The sequence below is a fragment of the Erpetoichthys calabaricus genome, chromosome 4, assembly GCF_900747795.2.
Source record: "Erpetoichthys calabaricus chromosome 4, fErpCal1.3, whole genome shotgun sequence".
NCBI lineage: Eukaryota > Metazoa > Chordata > Cladistia > Polypteriformes > Polypteridae > Erpetoichthys > Erpetoichthys calabaricus.
This window is the reverse complement of record NC_041397.2, coordinates 336,862,453-336,886,406: the sequence shown is the minus strand read 5'-3', so window position 1 is coordinate 336,886,406 and position 23,954 is coordinate 336,862,453. Positions and strand designations below refer to the sequence as shown.

The 23,954-nt window shown below is 36.5% G+C and overlaps 1 protein-coding gene and 1 long non-coding RNA gene across 3 annotated transcripts; one reads left to right on the top strand and one right to left on the bottom strand.

The window, feature by feature from the left end:
- Window positions 1-6,985: 6,985 nt before the first annotated feature.
- Window positions 6,986-11,096, bottom strand: LOC114645014 (uncharacterized). 2 transcript variants are annotated; one of them, XR_007934793.1, is made up of 3 exons: window positions 10,902-11,096; window positions 8,636-8,784; window positions 6,986-7,927 (listed from the first exon to the last, which is right to left on the bottom strand). It is a non-coding gene; the product is annotated as an uncharacterized LOC114645014 (long non-coding RNA). The 2 variants fall into 2 exon arrangements; XR_003715093.2 differs by lacking the exon at window positions 10,902-11,096 and adding an exon at window positions 10,281-10,371.
- A 10,790-nt stretch (window positions 11,097-21,886) lies between these two features.
- On the top strand, window positions 21,887-23,907 carry LOC114644837 (uncharacterized). Its single transcript, XM_028792824.2, has 3 exons — window positions 21,887-22,161; window positions 22,594-22,770; window positions 23,021-23,907. Exons 2-3 carry the CDS (start codon window positions 22,652-22,654, stop codon window positions 23,781-23,783), a joined length of 882 nt encoding a protein of 293 aa, XP_028648657.2. The 5' UTR covers window positions 21,887-22,161; window positions 22,594-22,651; the 3' UTR covers window positions 23,784-23,907.
- Window positions 23,908-23,954: the final 47 nt, after the last annotated feature.

Here is a 23,954-nt window from a genome sequence, read left to right as displayed (position 1 = left end):
CAGCAATCTGCTAACATCCGCCACGGTGCCCTCAGTATATATATATATTATATATATATATATATATATATGACAGTAACACTCATAACAATGACAACACAATTACACTGACAATCATGTTACGTTATTTTTAAAATGTTTCCTTTACTTTTTCATAACCTCTTTAACACACTACTTCTCCGCTGCGAAGCGCGGGTATTTTGCTAGTATATATATATATATATATATATATATATATATATATATATATATATATATATATATATGTATGTGTATGTATGTATGTGTATATGTATGTGTGTGTGTGTATGTATGTGTGTATATGTATATATATATGTTTATATGTATATATGTGTATATGTAGATATGTATATATGTATATATATGTTTGTGTATACACACACATACAGTATATATATACACATACATACATACATATATATACATATACATATATAAATAATATATATATATATATATATATATATATATATATATATAGATATATATATAAATAATATAAATAATATATATATAAAAAATATATATACATATATATATAAATAATATATATATATATATATGTATATACAGTAATGCCTCGCTATATCGCGCTTCGCCTTTCGCGGCTTCACTCTATCGTGGATTTTATATGTAAGCATATTTAAATATATATCGCAGATTTTTTGCTGGTTCGCGGATTTCTGCGGAGAATGGGTCTTTTAATTTCTGGTACATGCTTCCTCAGTTGGTTTGCCCAGTTGATTTCATACAAGGGACGCTATTGGCAGATGGCTGAGAAGCTACCCAACTTACTTTTCTCTCTCTCTTGCGCCGACATTCTCTGATCCTGACGTAGGGGGATTGAGCAGGGGGGCTGTTCGCACACCTAGACGACAGGGACGCTCGTCTAAAAATGCTGAAAGATTATCTTCATGTTGCTCCCTTCTGTGCAGCTGCTTCGTGAAGCGACATGCTGCACGGTGCTTCGCATACTTAAAAGCTCGAAGGGAACGTATTGATTTTTCATTGTTTGTTTTTCTCTCTCTCTCTCTCCCTGCTCCTGACGGAGGGGGTGTGAGCTGCCGCCTTCAACAGCTTTGTGCCGCGGTGCTTCGCATACTTAAAAGCCAAACAGCCCTATTGATTTGTTTGCTTTTCTCTCTCTTTGACATTTTGTGCTCCTGACGCGCACTGCTTTGAAGAGGAAGATATGTTTGCATTTTTTTAATTGTGAGACGGAACTGTCATCTCTGTCTTGTCATGGAGCAGTTTAAACTTTTGAAAAAGAGACAACTGCTTGCTTGCAGTGTTTGAATAAAGCTCCTGTCTCTCTACAACCTCCTGTGTTTCTGTGCAAATCTGTGACCCAAGCATGACAATATAAAAATAACCATATAAACATGTGGTTTCTACTTCGCGGATTTTCACCTTTCGCAGGGGGTTCTGGAACGCAACCCCCGCGATGGAGGAGGGATTACTGTAATATATGTATATAATATATGTATATTAATATACAAGAATACTATTCTACATTAATAGATAACAATAATAAAATCCTCGGGTACTGTTTAGAACAGTGGCTAAATTAACAAATGGAAATTCAGATCAACAGTGCAAAATACCAACATATATTAGCAGTACAGACTTTATGAACTTCTTCAATGAGAAAATTAAAAATATAAGATCCCAGATCTCTGCATCACACTACAAACCAAATACTAGCTTAGCAGACCCTGTCTCACATTGCATTCATCACTTTAGTAATTTTAATCCTGTATCTGAGCAGGAAGTCTTAACTTTAATTTCTAAAATGAAGCCCACTACTTGTTCACTAGATCCAGTGCCAACAAAACTAGTAAAAAGTGCAATGGATGTTCTTACAGCGCCTATTCTAAACATTATCAGTAGTTGATTATTGCATGGCACAGTACCTGATGCACTAAAAGTGTCAGTCATTAAACCATTACTTAAAAAGTCAGACCTAGACCCACATATACTTAATAATTATAGGCCTATTTCAAATCTACCGTTTCTCTCTAAAATACTAGAAAAAGTAGTCGCCAGTCAGCTTCAGTCACACCTTATGCATTACAATTTATTTGAGAAATTCCAGTCTGGTTTTCGCACTGGTCATAGTACAGAAACGGCACTAACGCGGGTTGTAAATGACATTCTGATATCCTCTGATGAAGGAAACTCCACTGTAATTATGTTGTTGGACTTAAGTGCAGCAGTTGACACCATCGACCATTCTATTTTACTGCACAGGCTAGAAAATGATGTTGGGCTTACAGGCACCGTGCTCGCTTGGTTTAGTTCTTATTTATCAAATCGATTCCAATATGTACAGAAATGTGCTGACAGGACTCCATCATTATACAGAGAAGTTCAAAATGGTGTCCCGCAGGGCTCAGTACTGGGACCTTTACTATTCACTTTACATGCTTCCACTGGGATCTCTCATTAGGAAATATAATGTTAATTTTCACTCGTATGCAGATGACACCCAGTTATACCTTTCATTTAAATCAGATGAAGTTTCTCCGATGTTGTCTTTAATTAGTTGTGCTAGCGAATTAAAGGAGTGGATGAATTAGAACTACTTGTCTTTAAATACAGATAAAACAGAGATGTTAATTGTTGGAGGGAATGATGCTGATCACAACAATATTTTGTCATCATTTAACTCAGTTGGAATCCCAATTAATTTTACTGAATCAGCCCGCGATCTAGGAGTTCTCTTTGACTCTAGCATGTCATTTAAAGCGCATATTACAAAGTTGTCCAAAACATGCTTCTTCCATCTTAAAAATATTAGGAAATTAAGGCACTTTCTAAATAAACAGGATTCTGAGAAATTAATTCATGCATTTATCTCTAGTAGGATTGACTACTGCAATGCGGTGTTCACTGGATGTTCAAACTGTTCTTTATACAGCCTCCAGTTAATACAAAATGCGGCTGCAAGAATTATTACAAGAACAAAAAAATACGAACACATAAATCCAGTTCTTAAATCCTTACACTGGCTCCCGGTTAAGTTTAGGGCAGATTTCAAAATCCTTCTTTTAACATATAAAGCATTAAATGGCCGAGGTCCGGCTTACTTGTCTGAACTTATCATGACTTACAAACCAGAGCACACATTAAGATCTCAAGATGTCGGTCTGCTTCTGATTCCAAGGATTAATAAAATAACAGTAGGAGGTCGAGCTTTTAGTTACAGGGCCCCTAAACTGTGGAGTGGTCTGCCTGCTACTATAAGAGATGCCTCTTCGGTCTCAGCTTTTAAATCCCGGCTGAAGACTCAATACTTCAGTTTAGCATATCCTGACTAGAGCTGCTGAGTAACTGTACAGACTGCATCTCTGTTAGTCATTAGCATTAAAACATCAGTAACATGATAGTTAGAATTGGATACTAACCCTCACCTATTCTGTTTTTCTTATCGGTACTCAAATGTGGCACTTGGTGCCACGGCCCACCTGCCAAGTTGTTTTGCCTGCCTAAGTTAAAGTCATCCCTGATGAAGGATCGCAGGAATCGTGAGAAAGAGGGGTCCTTTCATCTGATTGGCTGGCTCAACACTGTTTCAGCCATGGAATGGCCAAATGGGGGAGGCAGCTTGATGGATGAGGTCTCCAGGAATCTTAAATTATCCAAATCATTATGTGATATATCATCTACTGTTAAATTCTGCTATGTACTTCTAAAAAAAAAAAGTATTTTTTATTGAGGATTTGTTCTGTTCTGTGTACTGCATTGTATTGACCCCCTTCTTTTGACACCCACTGCACGCCCAACCTACCTGGAAAGGGGTCTCTCTTTGAGCTGCCTTTCCCAAGGTTTCTTCTATTTTTCCCTACAAGGTTTTTTTGGGAGTTTTTCCTTGTCTTCTTAGAGAGTCGAGGCTGGGGGGCTGTCAAGAGGCAGGGTCTGTTAAAGCCCATTGCGGCACTTCCTGTGTGATTTTGGGCTACACAAAAATAAACTGTATTGTATTGTATAGTGAGCATATGGAGGGTCTCTATGAACAATCTCCTCTATTCTCCAGTTTGTGATCAGTTCTTATGAAAGCTGTGGAAACAGTGGAGAGGATTTTTCTAGCAGAGGCAGAGATGATGTTAATGGACGGCCCAGTATGCACTCAGAGGTACAGCTGTGTTCAGAATAATAGCAGTGTATTTAAAATAGTGAATAAAGCTCAAACTCTTTATAATAGCTTTTATTTTCATACACACAAATGCATTGGGAACACTGCACATTCAATTCCAAATGAAAACATGAAGAAAAATCTACCAAATCTGTGCTATTCCTTTACAGAAACTAAAGAAAAGGGAATATTAGGCTGTTCAAAATAATAGCAGTTCAGAGTTCAATTAGTGAGGTCATTCATTCTGCGTCAGTCACAGCCCTTATTTATGGAAGGAAGGCAGCAAAGGTCGTACAGGCTGGTTATGGCGCATCTCTCTCTGAAAATCACAGTAAAATGGGTCGTTCCAGACACTGTTCAGAACAGCATACTTTGATTAAAAAGTTGATATTTGAGTAAAAAACATGTAAAGAAGTGTAGAAAATGATAGGCTCCTCAGCTAAAATGATCACAAATGCTTTAAAATGGCAACCAAAACCTGAAAGATGTGGAAGGATACAGAAAACTACCATTTGAAAGAATTCAAAAGAATACTCATCACCTGAAAAATGTAACTCCACTCGAATGAAGGGGAAGTGAAATAAAATACGATTCATGTCTGTGAACTTTATAAGCTTTTTGTAAGTACTGATGAAAAAGGCAGTAAGGATTTTCATTTTCAGTTGCAATATAACCTTTGTAATTTTGTTTTTTTTAAAGGTAAACGTCACAGAATGTTCCGCATTAGAGTTAACAGATTACTGGATACACGTCATTATTGTCGTAACATTCCATTAGCATTTGCTGGTATGTTTTTTAAAACATTTGTCCAAATTTTTTAATCTTAAAGAGTGAACTGTATGCTAACAAATAAGCAAAACAAAGTAATCTAGTGTTGAATTAGGAACAGAATTAGGAGTGCAGGCCTGACACTAGACTGGTGTAAAGTGTGCCATCAAACTATTTTATTATTACCACAGAGTTTATCCATTATATAGTTAACACCAATTACATACAACAACAGCAGCTAAGTTATGACAAGAAAGAGGGATGCAAAGAACAGCATTACAGACTGTTAATAAAACACCCCAGAATCTTGGATGTTTTCATTGCTTTAGTGTTTCAGGTTGACTTTCTCGTATCCATAGTATAAAGAAAGTGTAGGAATCGTGAAAAAATCTGACATCAAGACTTGTTTGAATCTTGATCCTTTAGACCGTCCCAAATCCGAATAAACCATTTTTGAAATGTCTGTCTGTAACTTGAAAACGCTTTGCCTTTCGGTCAATGAGATTTTGTTTACCTGCTTTATATCAAAAATAAGGAATCCTATCAACTTTCAGACCACATTCCGGTGACTGGAATTTGTACTTTACTTGGGGGAAAAAAAAAAAATTTGAAATGTGATCAGGTAAACTGTGGGTATAAATAAAGATACGATTCAAAATTGTCAGTAGAAATGACGAAAAATAAGTAGATATGAAATCTGACAAATATCACGCATCAAGAAGTGATACTTTATCTGTAATTATAACCAGTGTTCATGAAACTTTGCAAATTCAAATTTTGTACAAAAACTTCTAATGATAAAAAGCAAACATATGTAATTTGAGAAAAGTTACTCAACCGGAAGTATTTTATTTAAACAACCATCCAAATGTTTTCATGCACCCTACGGTTTTGAATAGAGTCACTTAATTGAATGTGTATATAGATATTTAAAATGACGAGAAAAAAAATTGATATGAAATTTGAGCGATTGTAACCCAATGTCTACTGTATGTACAATTTACTTGTGTCGCCCAAACTCACAAGACGTGTCGTGTCGCAATGGGCTTTAACAGGCCCTGCCTTTTGACAGCCCCCCAGTCTTGACTCTCCAAGAAGAGGACGGTCTTGTAGGGAAAAAAATGGAAGAAACCTTGGGAAAGGCGTTTCAAAGAGAGACCCCTTTATAGGTAGGCTGGGCGTGCAGGGGGTGTACTGGCCGTGTATCAATATGGGGGAATAAAACCATTCCCATGAGATGAGGAGTCTGTCTGCCCACAAACGACGCTGCTGGGAATTTCACTGCACACGGCTCAGGTGGCGTTAATCATAATCTGAAGTAGCTCATGCTGTTTTAATTCTGCTCAGTTACTTCAGAATTTAACAGCAGTAAAATAAAATGTTCTATTCAGTTTTAGCATCTTTAAAAATGTTTGGTTTCACAGACACCGTGATATAACATTAAAAACACATCACAAAAAACAACCTTATTACAAATAAACGTAATAAATAAGGCAGCAAGCACTTGCTGTAAAAACTTCGATCAAACATGTCACACGTAAAAAATTAAATTGACTTTTAGATTTGACTAATGACTGATTCAAGCAATAACAGTTCACTCACTTAATTCAGGTCTGTGGGTGTAAAGTTGAACTTTTCTGTAAGATTAATAGCCGTTGGAATGAAGGAGGATTTGAATCTGTGGCTTGTTTTAACTTACCTATTAAGCCAATAAAACTGAACTGAATTTAACAGCTGTAAAATAAAATATTCTGCAGTACCTGAGCAGAATTTATACAGCATGAAATAGGTCAGTTTATGAAGCACACCATGTAGACAGAGGGCAGTGATATTCTTTCTTACAAGTTTAATCAACATAACACACCGCTGTTTGTGTGCAGACTTGTCTCATGTCAATGGTTTTATTCACCCCTATTGATACAGAGCCAGTTCATTTTTATAACTTTAAAAAAGGATATACAATACACTTTTTCATACATTTTTTATTGAATAAATTGTACATTTAAAAATTACAGAAGTGAAATATCTGAACATTGTTTGTCAAAAAAAATTACACACAAATATAGGAGTAGAAAATGCAGTAATCATAAAGATGTATAAAAGGGAAATGCATTTAACTAGAACACAAATACAATGAAAATGGCCAACAAGGGGGAGTTGTGAAAATCTATTAGAGAAAGGGAACACAAACATATTTACAGATTTTTACCTTGGTATTAAAAAAAATGTTAGCCAAGGTTTTGAACACAGTAAAAGTGAATAATTAAATTTGTCAAAAATGGAAAAATGCTACTTTAGCTTTATGAACAAGATACTGCTCAGAGTCAAAGAGTTATTATCCAGCAATATTCCATAAAAAATGTGTTCTATTTAAACTGATATTTTTCCTGATCTGTCCCTTAACATTTACTCTATATCACTTTTGGGCACCATTGCAATAAACTAGAAAAAGACAACAGAGAAACACAGCATAAGTTAGTACCCAGTGCAGAACTTACAAACCATTTCTAATCTATTATAAGCAATGCAAGTAATTAAGAAAAACACAAATAAGTGGGCTTGTTGAAGTTTTTCAAAATGCTTGACATTTGTAGCCTGGCACTTCTCTACTGGCAAAGCATTCCAGAGTACAGAAAGCTGCCAGTTTTTATGGTTGATCTTGGAATAAAAAGCAAAGCAAAGTTTGACAAAAGAAAATACAGGCAGGGTCTAAAATACTTAAAGCCTTCTAATTATTGAATAGAGCCTTGAAATCAATTCTATGTGAGACAGACAGCCAGCGTAATGAGACTGAGACAGTTTTCAGAAGAAGAAAAAAACAAAATAGTTCAATACCTCGTGATCACTTGGCAAAGGCACAGCAGATCCAGACCAGATGTTGAGAAGGAGAATTCTAGAAGTGTGGACAGGAGGGTCACCCACTACTTCAACATGGCCCACATCTCGCCTTCCTTCTTTAACTGCTGCCCCATAACATGGCCGGACTCTTCTACTTCACTGTAACTGTTAAAAACAAACACAGTAGATATTCACTCACGGAGTTCAAACATTAATAAAGTGTACCCTTACTTCTTGTTCTGCCTCCTTCCTGATTCACCTGTAGATTAATTATTAGCAAAATAAACCATCACAATAGATAAAGTTCTGCTTAGAGTAAAGTCCAACTAATAACAATAATTACTGTGGTTTTTTGTTGGATGTTGAAAGAACCCCAACGTAAGTGTCATTTTATGTAGCATCATTTTTTGTCTTATACATTGCGCATACAGTACAAATTGTGTTACAGTCTCTGTATATCTGAACTTCTAATGTGATGTGCTCAGGTGTCATTACTTACATGAAAACATCTTTATTTTTCTCTCCTGCCTTAGTTTTGCTTTAAATTTAAAATGAGGTCTGGGTTCTTTCAAAATTCAACAACAAAGCACAGTAACTTAAGAAAATAAATGTTATATTGCAAAAGGGAACAACATCCCTGTTTAGTGACTGCTGGGACTGATGCTCCTCAGTCTCCGTGTTTGTGAGGATTCACACTCTGAGGCTCTCCTGTCTAAAATTAAATAACCCGTGTTAGTTCATGGACAGAGTGAGCAGACATACAGGACAGTATTCAAGGCAGCAAAATATTACCGATCAAGTAATAAATATGGGGAGTCTTTGCAGGAATTGTGCACAAACTACTTCTGAAACTGAAAGCCTCAGTAGTCTTACCTGTAGAAATAGCAAATCAAACATGAACTGCACATCATCCTAAATTGGAAATCTTAAAAGCAGAAGAAAAGGACATCTAGTTGTGTCTCAGAATTCGGATAGACTGGCATCTGTTCAGCCAGTTGGAAAGCTGCTTACCACCGGGCATCCTGTAGGGTCAAGAAAAAAAATACAATGAAGGGGCATTGTACTTATAACTGCAGCAATAAGAAAAGTTATTTCTAAGGAGCAAGCCTTCTCCATTATATTCAGTTAAATGTGTTTGTGTGTGTGCTCCTTCCAAACCAACAGCTTAAATGAGAAGCTAATGACAAATGACAACAGCAGGTGCCCAGCCTGTCACTTTGCCACATCAGATGCAAACCACAATACTCTGATGGCTTTGGATATACATTTTTAATTTGCCTGTTTTCTACCATAGAATTTTTTCCATCAAACAAGGTTAAAGAAATCCATTTCAAAATTATGACTAAATAGTAGCCAAATACCAAATTAATTCGCAAGTATGACATATGTCCCTGAAATGTACAAATGAAGACAAATCCCCTCTCACATTTCTTTTACTTCTGCTTCTATTCTAAAATGTTTTATAAAGACTTCTGTTACTGTCTTGAATGACAAAACAATATCTCACTCTTTAATTCTTGTTCTTCTTCTGTATACAATTTTGAAGACTAAATGTTAGAAAATGCAGTAACTGTGGTTTCCTTGCTTCATAAATTTCCTATTCTTATACTATATTTAATTATTATTAATATTATATATTCTTATACTATACTTCCTTAGAAGGCTGGCGTCCTTCAACATCTGCAATAAGATGCTGCAGATGTTCTATCAGATAGTTGAGGCGAGCGCCCTCTTCTACGCGGTGGTGTGCTGGGGAGGCAGCATTAAGAGGAAAGACGCCTCACGCCTGGACAAACTGGTGAGGAAGGCAGGCTCTATTGTTGGCATGGAGCTGGACAGTTTGACATCTGTGGCAGAGCGAAGGGCGCTCAGCAGGCTCCTATCAATTATGGAGAATCCACTGCATCCACTTAATAGTATCATCTCCAGAGAGAAGAGCAGCTTCAGCGACAGACTCCTGTCACTGTCCTGCTCCACTGACAGATTGAGGAGATCGTTCCTCCCCCAAACTATGCGGCTCTTCAATTCCACCCAAGGGGGGTAAACGTTAACATTATACAAAGTTATTGTCTGTTTTTCACCTGCATTATTATCATTCTTTAATTTAATATTATTTATTGTATCAGTATGCTGTGAATTTCCCATTGGGATTAATAAAGTATCTATCTATTCATAAGTGTAAAGTTCAGAACGTTAGACCCTCTGTTACATCTTTCTGTATGGATATTAAATATGCTAGAAATAGCTTTTAAAAAGGTAAACACAATAAAATAATTAAAACGTGTAAGATTCTGATCTGCTTCATTAACAATTTGTAATGCTATTATCTGCATCTCGCTTTCTTATAATAGCTGTTGCTACTCTTGTATGTAATTCAGCCTTCATCATCATATGTTTGTTAACTTTATTATGGAAAAACTCTTATATTGATTATCACGCACGCGCGATTAGGGAGCCGCGTAACGACTCAAAACGTGACATGAAGCCGTATGTCAGAAAGGAATGGCGGGGTACTAACTTCTCTCTCTTTATCTCTGCAGAAAGAAGGACGCACCGCCGGCATGAATCCACCCTGAATACATGAAGCCATAACAACACTTCCGCCTTCCCTCTGTCGCTCCTCGATGACGTCAACAATTCCAGAATCCATCACGGTTCCTTCCCAGCAGTCCATTCTCCTATTTCCGGTCCCCCTGATATCATGGCGGCTGAATTATAAATGCCAATTCTGAAACTTTGTTTGTGAAAATTAATCTTTTGTTACAGTCTACGGGGCCGGAAACCCCAAACCTTTATGCGCTTGGAGTCATTCTTTTACATGATGTAATCTGATATCAACATAATAAAAAATACCGATGGCTTTGGAGGGCACACTTTACACCCGTGGAGTGTCAGACGTGCTCTCCTAATTCTATTCCTAATTCAACACCTCGATTACATCGTTTTTCTCAATTATTAGCATGCGGTTAAACACACCACCAAATGCTAATAGGGTGTTACGAAACAAATGAAATGCATCCATTAACCCAAATACGGAAAATGCTGCGACTTTCACATTTAAACCTCGAGATTACGAATGTCGTATTGGAACTAAAAATGAAAATCCTTATTGCCTTTTTCATCAATACGATGTACTTACAAAAAGCTATACGTATCCATTATAAAGTTCACAGACATAAGTCGCATTTCATTTCGCTCCCTCTTCATTCGAATGGAGTTAAAATTTTTAGGCGACAAATATTCTTCCAAGACGTTATAAAATTCAAAAGTTGTCATCTTTTCCAGTAAGAAGTCCACTTATAGAATTACTCGCAAATACAATTTAAACCTGACGAGTGACGTGTGTCGTAAAACATTAGATATGCGAAAAACAAATCGGGGAGTGTCGTGAAATGACTTTAAACAGACAGCGCGTGCGCGAGACAAATCGGATGGGGACTCGTGTCGCAAAGTAAAAAAAACTCAGATCGGGCAGGGGCGCGCTGTGTGAGCGCTCATCGGATAGACACCGCAGATCGGGTAGCGACAGGGTCTCACGTTTAATAAAACCCGTAAACGACAATAAGCACGACAAACACTCACGGCAAAATCCAGAGGACAAACCAAAGTAGCAGCAACAGATGAAGAGTGGAAAATACTGTAAACAATCCGATAAGAACAATATTAAAGTTTATCCTACCATCTCTATCAATGAAGTTGCCACCAATCCGTTCACGGGCACGAGACAGACCATGTATCCAACCAGGAACAGTAATTCAAGACAAACTGAAGGTAATGCAACAGGTAAAACGGTTACAATGATCCAGCGATTTTCCAGCTTCCTCCATTTGAAGAGCCCGCCTTCCTCCCAGCAGCCGTCACGTCCACACAGCACCATAGAGCGGAAGTGACGTTTCCGCAGTTTCTCTACTTGGAGAGACTTCGGAAGGTTTTGTCAAGTTTTGGGCGCAGGAATACATCAATATTCGATAACAGAGAATAGTAGTGATGGGCGGAGTGAAGCCTCACGAAGCATCAACACGTTTGAAGCAATTGTGTCGGAAATCGTATCGAAGCTTCGAAGCATTTGACACTCACCTCTCTAGTGACACCTCCTGGCCATTTTCATTAACGTTACACAAACTTATGATCCATTTCAATAAGGTCTGTTACAACTCATTGCTTTTATTTTTTCGCAGCTACAGACTGACAACGAAGAGAAGGGATCGTCAACAGGTTCTAGTGTCTGATGTCTAAAAAATATAAATAAAACTAACGACAGGCAGAATGCACTATACGATAGCAAGAGTTAAACAAAATAAGACGCCTCACCTCATGCATTCCCGGCTCTTTCAATTAGTATTTACTTTTGAACTGTATCATTATAATCGCTCCTGTTATTAGTATTATAATTAACCCTGATCTTTTCTTGAGATCACATTTAATAGCCTTAAATGTTTTCTTTGGTCTGACTTAATTAAAACGGAGTAGACAGAAAATAAAGGTTTATCCCTGTACTTTGCCATGATATAGGTAAGCACATTTGAGAAAGAAAAGGTGAAATCCTTAAATCACAGATGGTATTATTCGATCAAGTATTAAAATATTTAATTTATTAATACTTTACAATATTTTTTGGAGCTCAAAAGTAACGAGTTCGCTACGAAGAAAAGACGCCGTCAGTGGCTCAATTAACTAAGGTGGTTGCTTTTCCAAATTCTGAGCGGATTGCTAGCTTGAGTTCGATCCGAAATAAAGACTCATCATAATTAATAATATTTAAAAAAATACTCTCAAGTGAAATCTTTATAACCAATTTGAACTAAATAATTTTGAGAGATACTGTGGAAGGATCGCATAAGAGATCTGTTCGGGACTCATCCCCACTTAGAATCGCCATCAAAATGCGATGACTAATTGGGTAAGGCAGCTCGCGTATTTACATTAATTCATCTTCTATTCATCGCCATTTGACGTCCATGAACCCATCCATTGAATAAGGTGATAACAAACCCACTGTGGCAGATCAGGTTGAATTCGATCTGCTGCACCAAACATTCAAAGATGTCAATCCGGAACTCATCAGAGAGGCTGAGAGACACGGCGCAGATCAGTCACCGGCACACCGCAGACACATACGGGACACTCCGAGGTGAGCAGTGCATGGATCAAGGTCGGCATTAAAGTTGTCTTAGTTTAAAGCACAGTGCAATTTATTAAACATTAACTAAAACATATAGTTGTCCAGTCTGTATCATTCCTAAGCAATCTTCCAGTTATAAAGGCGCAATCCCAGTTACTAACACATTTATCGTGTAGCTCCCCCCCAACACTCAAAGTAAGAACACATTCCACCTTATTAATTTAATATAAAAAAATGTAAACCGCTAAACCCGCCATCAACAACTACAATAACAGTTGAAATCGTCACTCAAATTTTTTATTTTTTTGTTATAGACATAAAACAAGATGCCCATTTCCATTTGCTAGATCTTTACTAGTGTTCTCACCTTGCTCGCTGTCGGTCCACGGTGGAATTTACTGTTAAATGGAAAAAAAAAAGAAAAACAGACTCTTTTGGGTCACAATTCACAATGGGTGGACGTGGAACCCGAACCCACACAAGCCTTATTATGGAGCGGCAACACTACCGCTGCACCACTACTGTTTTCAGCAAGGTGGATGTATATAATGCATGTTTTTTATGTATGTATGTATGTAATGAAGACAAAAACAATGATATATAGATGTATACTATATGACATACAGTGGGGCAAAAAAGTATTTAGTCAGCCTCCAAGTGCAAGTTCTCCCACTTAAAAAGATGAGAGAGGCCTGTAATCTTCATCACAGGTTTACCCCAACTATGAGAGACAAAATGAGAAAAAAAATCTAGAAAATCCCATTGTCTGATTTTTAAAGAATTTATTTGCAAATTATGGTGGAAAATAAGTATTTGGTCACCTACAAACAAGCAAGATTTCTGGCTCTCACAGACCTGTAAGTTCTTCTGTAAGAGGCTCCTCTGTCCTCCACTCGTTACCTGTATTAATGGCACCTGTTTGAACTCGTTATCAATATAAAAGACACCTGTCCACAACCTCAAACAGTCACACTCCAAACTCCACTATGGCCAAGACCAAAGAGCTGTCAAAGTACACCAGAAACAAAATTGTAGACCTGCACCAGGCTGGGAAGACTGAATCTGCAATAGGTAAGCAGCTTGGTGTGAAGAAATCAACTGTGGGAGCAATCATTAGAAAATGGAAGACATACAAGACCACTGATAATCTCCCTCGATCTGGGGCTCCACGCAAGATCTCACCCCGTGGGGTCAAAATGATCACAAGAACGGTGAGTAAAAATCGCAGAACCACACGGGGGGACCTAGTGAATGACCTGCAGAGAGCTGGGACCAAAGTAACAAAGGCTACCATCAGTAACACACTACGCCGCCAGGGACTCAAATCCAGCAGTGCCAGACGTGTCCTCCTGCTTAAGCCAGTACATGTGCAGGCCCGTCTGAAGTTTGCTAGAGAGCATTTGGATGATCCAGAAGAGGATTGGGAGAATGTCATATGGTCAGATGAACAAAACTCTACTCGTCGTGTTTGGAGGAGAAAGAATGCTGAGTTGCATCCAAAGAACAACAACAACATTTATTTATATAGCACATTTTCATACAAAAAGTAGCTCAAAGTGCTTTACACAATGAAGAGAAGAAAAATAAAAGACAAAATAAGAAATTAAAATAAGACAACCTTAGTTAACATAAAAAGGAGTAAGGTCCGATGGCCAGGGTGGACAGAAAAAACAAAAAAAAAACTCCAGAAGGCTGGAGAAAAAAATAAAATCTGTAGGGGTTCCAGGCCACGAGACCGCCCAGTCCCCTTTGGGCATTCTACCTCACATAAATGAAATAGTCCTCTTGGTAGTTCGGGTTTTTCACGGAGTCACTTGATGCTGATGGTCATACAGACTTCTGGCTTTTAATCCATCCATCATTGTTGGAACATCATGGTGCTTTGGGTAGATGGTGGTGGCGCCAGATTTTAGGTGCATAACAGCAGAAGGTCACCCGCCTCACCACTTCTTTTAAGTTTTGCTCTTGGAATTCTAAGGAGACACTCAGTTGAGGATCTGAGGTTACGATTTGGAATATAAGGTGTCAGACATTCCGATATATAAGCCGGGGCGAGATTATTTAAAGCTTTATAAACCATAAGCAGAATTTTAAAGTCAATTCTGAATGACACAGGTAACCAGTGTAGTGACATCAAAACTGGAGAAATGTGTTCGGATTTTCTTTTCCTGGTAAGGATTCTAGCAGCTGCATTCTGCACTCGTTGCAAACGATTGATGTCTTTTTTGGGTAGTCCTGAGAGGAGTGCGTTACAGTAATCTAGCCGACTGAAAACAAATGCATGAACTAATTTCTCTGCATCTTTCAATGATATAAGAGGTCTAACGTTTGCTATGTTTCTTAGGTGAAAAAATGCTGTCCTAGTGATCTGATTAATATGCAATTTAAAATTCAGATTACAATCAACGGTTACCCCTAAGCTTTTTACCTCCGATTTGACTTTTAATCCTAATGCATCCAGTTTATTTCTAATAGCCTCATTGTATCCATTATTGCCAATCACTAAGATTTCGGTTTTTTCTTTATTTAATTTGAGAAAGTTACTATTTATCCATTCTGAGATACAGGTTAGACATTGTGTTAGCGAATCAAGAGATTTGGGGTCATCAGGTGCTATTGATAAATACAGCTGTGTGTCATCAGCATAGCTGTGGTAGCTCACGTTGTGCCCTGAGATAATCTGACCTAATGGAAGCATGTAGATTGAGAAGAGCAGTGGCCCCAGGATAGAGCCTTGTGGAACACCATTTAGAATATCATGTGTCTTTGAGTTATAATTACCACAACTAACAAAGAATTTTCTCCCTGCCAGGTAGGATTCAAACCAATTTAAGACACTGCCAGAGAGGCCCACCCATTGACTAAGGTGATTCTTAAGAATATTATGATCAATGGTGTCAAATGTGGCACTCAGATCTAAGAGGATGAGAACAGATAAATGGCCTCTGTCTGCATTTACCCGCAAGTCATTTACTACTTTAACGAGTGCAGTTTCTGTGCTGTGATTTGTTCTAAAACCTGACTGAAATTTATCAAGAATAGCATATTTATTGAGGTGCTCATTTAACTGTATAATGACTGCTTTCTCTAGAATTTTACTTAAGAAAGGCAGGTTAGAGATGGGTCTATAATTTTCAAGAGCAGAGGGATCGAGATTATTTTTCTTAAGTAGGGGTTTAACTACTGCAGTCTTAAGACAGTCTGGGAAGACCCCCGTATCTAATGACGAATTTACTATGTCAAGAATATTATCAATAAGCACACCCGATACTTCTTTGAAAAAATTTGTTGGTATTGGGTCAAGGGCACAGGTGGAGGGTTTTATTTGAGAAATTATTTTATGTAAATCAGGTAAATCTATCCTAGTGAAAGACTTTAATTTGTTTATTATGGGGTACTGGGGTTTAGGAGGATCCTTAGTGTTGGGGAGATATACTATGTTATTTCTAATATCATTAATTTTTTGATTGAAAAATACAGCGATAGCCTCACAGGTTTTACTGGAAGTACTAAGGAGGCATTCCTTTGAGTTACCTGGTTTAACAGACGATCAATTGTCGAAAATAAGACTCTGGGATTACTAGCATTGTTATTTATAATCTTAGAGAAATAGCAGCACCTCTCAAGACGGACTGTGTTATTGCATTCTGTTATTTTAACTTTTAATATTTCATAGTCAATAGTTAGTTTAGATTTCCTCCATTTACGCTCAGCTCTACGGCATGTTCTCTTTAAATCAGACACTCTTTGGGTCTTCCATGGTATAACAATGCTAGAAGATTTTTTAACTGTCTTTTCAGGTGCAACTATGTCAACAGCAGCCCTCACTTTAGTATTAAATCTTTCCACCTTACTATTTACATTCTCCTCGCTATTATAGTTGGCACTATAAACGGACTGATTGGTTAGAATGTTTGTAAGTTTTAAAGCTGCTGATGAGTCAAAGAAGCGTTTTTTAACAATATGCTTCTCATGAGTGTTTTCTATCATTATTTCTATATTAAAGAGTAGAAGAAAATGGTCTGATAGACCAATATCAATGACCTGCTTTATATCAACTTTTAGTCCTTTAGTAATTACTAAGTCTAACGTATGACCTGCTTTATGTATAGGCTGATTAACGAGCTGTCTCAAATCAAAAGAGTCCAGGAGGTTCATAAATTCTTTTACTTTTTGGTCACATTGATTATCTATATGAAAATTAAAGTCGCCGACTATTAAGAGTGTTTCATAGTTCGTAATTAAGATTGACATCAAGTTAGAGAATTCCTCAAAGAAAGACGCGTTGAATTTTGGAGGTCTATACACGGATAATACTAGAACGTGAGAATCTCCCTGAATAACAATGGCGAGATACTCAAAAGACTTGAACTTACCAAAACTGATATTTTTACATTTTAACCTGCTAGAGTAAATGTTCGCTAGCCCTCCACCTCTCTTTCCTTGGCGATCAGCACGAGTAAAACTGTAATCCGGAGGCGCAGATTCGATTAAAACAGCTGCGCCATCTGAGCTAAGCCACGTTTCACTTAGTGCAATAAAATCTATTTTTTTATCACTAATAAGATAATTGATAAAAAAACGTCTTGTTAGTTAAAGCTCTAATATTTAATAGTGCCATATTTAATGTTTTGGAGGAGCAGAGATGAATACTATGTGCGTTATTGATATATGGAACAGGAATTAAGTTATTTTTATTAGCGCTGCTCTGCGTGTATTTTTTGTTTAACCTATGATCTGTTTTTATAGTTTTAATACATTGTTCATCTAAAGTAGTAACTTTAATTAAATTATTGGTGTTTATGCCGTATTGCCTAGATTTTCTATGTGCATTAAGATTGGTTATTACAGTATTTATGTTGTGCACTTTTATGGAAGATTTTATTAAACAATTATCATGACCAAGCACAGGAGTGGCATTTCAACACCATACCTACTGTAAAGCATGGGGGTGGACACATCATGCTTTGGGGCTGTTTTTCTGCAAAGGGACCACGACGACTGATTCGTGTAAAGGAAAGAATGAATGGGGCCATGTATCGTCAGATTTTGAGTGAAAACCTCCTTCCATCAGCAAGGGCATTGAAGATGAAACATGGCTGGGTCTTTCAGCATGACAATGATCCCAAACACACCGCCCGGGTAATGAAGGAGTGGCTTCGTAAGAAGCATTTCAAGGTCCTGGAGTGGCTTAGCCAGTCTCCACATCTCAATCCCATAGTAAATCTTTGGAGGGAGTTGAAAGTCCGTGTTGCCCAACTACAGCCCCAAAACATCACTGCTCTAGAGGAGATCTGCATGGAGGAATGGGCCAAAATACCAGTAACAGTGTGTGAAAACCTTGTGAAGACTTACAGAAAACCTTTGACCTCTGTCATTGCCAACAAAGGGTATATAACAAAGTATTGAGATGAACTTTTGTTATTGACCAAATACTTATTTTCCACCATAATTTGCAAATAAATTCTTCAAAAATCAGACAATGTGATTTTCTGGATTTTGTTTTCTCATTTTGTCTCTCATAGTTGAGGTTTACCTATGATGAAAATTACAGGCCTCTCTCATCTTTAAGTGGGAGAACTTGCTCAATTGGTGGCTGACTAAATACTTTTTTTCCCCACTGTACGTTCACTGTTGCATGACATGTTGCATGAGGTGAAGAATGGATATTTATGAGAGTATTATAGTGAGAGATGTGTCGTCACCCGTATTACTAAAGCTCTTCTTTGCAGCATTATGCATTCTACAAGTCGGCATTTGTATGATGTATAATTTATAATTTTATTTTTTGCCACAAAGTATTATCGGGCACAATCATTTAACATGTATGGATCATCCACAAACATTCATTTCAATGGGAATTCTGTCAAGTTTTTGAACTCTGTTGATGCCATATTTACTTCAAACGGGAGTTCGATGAATTATGACTCGAAGCACTAAGCAGACATGCACACTGAGATTGTATCATGACGGAGCTCCGAAGCCTCAGACATGCGCACTGGGTTAACTGAGGCTTCGAAGCCTCAAGCAGATTCGAAGCCTCAGACATGCGTAGTACTGAGCTCATGACGGGACACCGAAACCTTGGACATGCGTAGTACTGAGATTGGATCATGATAGGGCTTCGAAGCCTCAAGCAGACATGGTCACTGGTTACTGAATCTTTGTGAAGCCTCAGCACACTCAAAGGCATTGACCTCTATATTTTGAGAGTCTATCTGACACTTAATTCTCTAGTTATATTTTGTAATTCGTATTGACATTACACACTTCACTTAATATAGTTAAACTACAATTCAAGTAGTTGCTGAGAAGTAATTATTGTTCTTGTGGATTGCTGTGATTTCCTTTGTCTGATACATAGTGTCAAAGATATATTGTCATATATCAACTTTATATATATAAAAAGATTAGGTAAATCATGCAATCTTTTTATGGAATGTTTAATTTTGTTCAAAACTGTACGTGATATAGTATACATCTATAAATATAATTTTTTCGTCTTCATTAGGAGAATACAACTATGATGCTCTCGTGTCAATTAAACCAATTTAACGTGTATATGTCAAACAACATATTTCCACATCCGCCGCAGTAAGAACAGTAGTAGTAGTTCAGTTGTGCGGAGCTCGTTAATTATCCCGATTCGGTGGCTCAATGGTATCGCAACTGTCTCTCAGTAAAAACACCAGCGGTTCACGTCGTTGATCCTCCACTTTTGAAAGTTTTTTTTTCCAATTCCTCCATTTAACAATATTTTCAGCTTAGACAGATAGCAAGCAAATTAATATATAATTATATTGTGTATGTAAAGAGTTTCACTGTAAAACATAATAAGTTTCATATTTGTGTGTTTGGAGACCCTGGTGTCATATGGCAAGCCAAATTATTATTCAGAGATATCTTGAAAACATTTAAAGATATCTCTAAATCCTTTAAAGATATCTTTATGAAAAGCTGTTAAAGATATCTTTAAATGATTTACAGATATCTTCAAATCAATTACAGATATCTCCAAATGTCACTTTGACTTAGAATATTTTAGTCAAGGTTGTTACTGATATCTTTAAATGAGCACTTTGTATTTAAAGATATCTTTAAATGATTTACAGATATCTTCAAATCAATTACAGATATCTTTAAATGAGCACTTGCGTATTTAAAGATATCTTTAAATGATTTACAGATATCTTCAAATCAATTACAGATATCTTTAAATCAATTACAGATATCTCCAAATGTCACTTTGGCTTAGAATATTTTAGTCAAGGTTGTTACTGATATCTTTAAATGAGCACTTGCGTATTTAAAGATATCTTTAAATGAATTACAGATATCTTTAAATGAGCACTTGCATACTTACAGATATCTTTAAAAGATTTGCAGATGTCTTTAAATGATTGCTTGCATACTTACAGATATCTTTAAATCACTTCCTCTTTATTTACAGATATCTTCAAATGAATTACAGATATCTTTAAATCACTTCCTCCTTATTTAAATATATGTTTACATCACTTCCTGCTGAACTAACAACATCTCCAGATCATATTTATTTTCTAGCAGCCATTAATCATGGCAGAAACATCAGGAGCACGTTCTGTTCTCAGGGAAGTTAAAAATATCCTTAGAACCTTTCAGCGAAATGCAGAAGAAGGCTCTTTGGAAATTAACAATTCTAATTTGAGGTTGCTTCAAATGACAAAAACACAGTTTGACAGAATTTCAGTACAAATACCAGAGAACATTCGTATAGAAATATCACATTCTTTAGAGGATTTGTTGAGTTTCTTTGAAAATATGGAAGATTCTCAGTCAAGCAGTAGTACTTTTACAACTCAACGCAGACGAGAAGGTATGTTATCTTAAAATAAATGAATGGAATGTGTATACTACATAAGTCCTATATATAGAGGGACAAAAGCTAATTTAATATTTTGTTCTAAGTATCCCTCTTGAGAAAAGGAAATAAAACAATGCAAATTCAGGATATTTAGTTATTCTTAATTTCTAGTCAAGGAGACTGTTGCTCAAGAGGTGGTGAAGGAAGTGGAAATAATTTTGATTCAAAGGGAAACGCAAGGCACCAAAAGATTTTATATGTATAAATAGCTTAGGTTTGAATGACTAATTACCTAAGGTAATAGCCTACTAACATTCAAAATCACTATTTGGGATGTGACAGTCAGTCTACCTCACTCTTCCTTATATGTTTTTATATGTAATCTCAAAATTATATGTAAGTTTTTAGTAATATGTACTGTACATCCATTTCACATTAAACTTTAAATATGTCAGTTACAATTTGTGAGTTTAAACAGTCAAACCTAGACCACAAAATGGAGGTATTTTATCTTCTATATTCATTTTAAAAAGAGATGAATATTATAATGGTTGTGAGGTTTATGCTTTGCTACAATAGTGAGTTTAGCAGAGAGAGGGTTACGTTCATTGAACATAGCAGCCCTTCTATCTTATACACCGTCACCAAACACAGTTGTTAATGTACTCGCACAACATGAAGTTGTAAAGGACAAACGTCCCTCACTCTGACCACGCTAAAGGAACTACTTGAGTGATTTTTCAAAAATGAGCTTACAATGCTTCATTGTTTCATGAGTTACTTATGTAATACATATAATGAATGGCCACAATGCTGTACAGTTTAAATTGAACTAAACAGGCTAAGAATAAGTTAATTCCTTTATACTCTATGCTAGGAACAGTCACCATTTGGTTAAATGCATGTAATGTGTAGTATGATACAATTACTTATAATTACTTACAAATATGCAACCTGGTAAACGATATATTAGCTGTAGGCCATACATTTTTTCTATTATCTTACTTCTTACTATTCTTTATAACAATCATGCTGTTTTGCTTCGTAATGTACAGTATGGTGTTACAACTGCAATACAAAAATGTATGTAGTTTTTTCTATTTTTTCTTATAATACTGTTGGTGTATTTTTAAGAAAATATGCAATATAAAATAATACATAGAATACATACTTATTCAAACAATATAACACACAGGTGGCCATGGTTTACCAAAGATATTGATTACTAGAGAACAACTTCAAATTTACATTTTACGAGGATATTCTGGACAGAAGATTGCTGACCACTTAGGTTGTTCTGTGTCATATATCTACAAGAGACTTAAAAAGGAAGGACTGTCCCCACGCAGTAAATTCAGTGGCATTACTGACAATAATGAACTTGATAATGAAGTAAAACTGCTCCATTCTCAATATCCAAATTCTGGGACAGAGGTAAGTTTTTTTTAGCTTCTAGAAACTGAATTATTTTTATTTGCATATTTTATATGTAGTAACAATGTGGAGTGTACAAGTTTTCCCCATGTTTGTGTTGTCTCTGCAGAAATAGTTTTTTCTCACAATGCAAAGGCCAAGGATATTACATTAATCTGATTTGGAACATTATGGGTAAATGTGTTTAGCTCTACTCTTTCATTGGCTTGGGTTCAGTTTCTCTTCCTTACTTTAACCTCCAGTAGTTCTGCCCCAGTGACCTCTGCTTCTCTGCAATCACTTATTAAGTTTGTTTGATGTGGTATTTTTATGCAGAACTTTAAAAAGTTAGAAGAAGCTTTTCATTAATTAATCCTGTGCTTATACACACACACCAACATATTAGTGTACTTTAGCTTACTAAAACATTCCTGCTGTATGAATTCCTAACAGATGATCAGTGGATATCTTAGAGCAAAGGGATTAATTATAAAGAATACGCAGCTCTTTAATGAGGATTGACCCTATGAGTACTGCAGGAAGATGGGCCCAAGTAATCCAAAGAAGATCATACCGAGTTGCATCCCCAAACAGTCTCTGGCACATGGACAGCCACATGAAGTTGATACGGTAATTCATTCTTGTACATTTTTGTACTGCTGTATAGTATATTAGGTAGGTCTTACACTTTTAGTTACCTGCATTATTTATTACTAAATTTGATCTGAGCAAGGTAAGCCAGTTTATTGTAATCTCATTCATTTGAGAAAAGTAATAAATAGAATGTCAATCAACATAATGATCAGTATTTTCCTAATCAAAAAATATTTAGGATATATAATTTATGTTCTGGTTTCCTTTAAGTTTTTTTTTTTTGTAGATGGGGATTTACTGTTCATGGATGTATTGATGGATTCTCGCGTCTTATTCCATATTTAAATTGTGCATTGGATAACAAATCATTCACAGTTTTAGAAGTTTTTTGCAAGGCTGTTGTGAAGTATGGCTTACCATCTCGAGTAAGATCAGATCATGGAGGAGAAAATCCTCAAGTAGCACTGCTCATGAATATCCTGAGAGGACTGCAGCGTGGTAGCCATATTACTGGACAATCAGTACACAACCAAAGAATTGAAAGGCTTTGGAAAGACGTATTCTCACAGGTCATTGAACCATTTTACAAGGAGTTCTATGAAATGGACGATCTTCGTATTCTGAATCCAGACAATACTGTACACATAGCATGTCTTCATTTAGTGTACCTTAATGAAATTAACAAACGACTTGAACTATTTAGAAATGGTTGGAATATGCACAGAATTAGAACAGAAGGGAACCAAACACCAGAACAGATTTGGTCAGATGGGCTTCTCATCACAAATTCTGCTCCATCAGATGCTACTATTGAACAGCTTTTATTAGAAAACTTACAAAGAATCGGGGGGCCAGCTTTAATTTCTTCTGATGTGACTGAAGAAGAAGAGTCATCCAACACATTAAATTTAACTAATCAGCAGATGGAAATGCTTTCTGCTGAATTTCAGCATGGAGATGGATTACAGGATAACTATTCTCGATGTGTCCGTTGTGTTGTTGAGCTTTTACAATCTAATGCAGACAGCACTGCATCATCATCATCTTAACAGCATATTGGAAAAAGAGTTAAGAGAGTTGTCAACCATGATTGCATTTTCAGTTTTAGTATTAATGGAAGAACCCTAAACATATAATTTCATGTTACGTTTTTTTTTTTATAATTTTCTATCTTTTGTATTGTGCTGGCAGTAAATATAATAGGTTTACAATTATGCTTA

Excerpts from the sequence above, each read along its gene's own strand:
- LOC114644837 (XM_028792824.2), top strand. The coding sequence starts at position 22,652 with ATGAGGATTGACCCTATGAGTACTGCAGGAAGATGGGCCCAAGTAATC. Across the intron at positions 22,771-23,020 it reads AGCCACATGAAGTTGATACG|ATGGGGATTTACTGTTCATG; the intron begins GTAATTCATTCT and ends TTTTTTTTGTAG.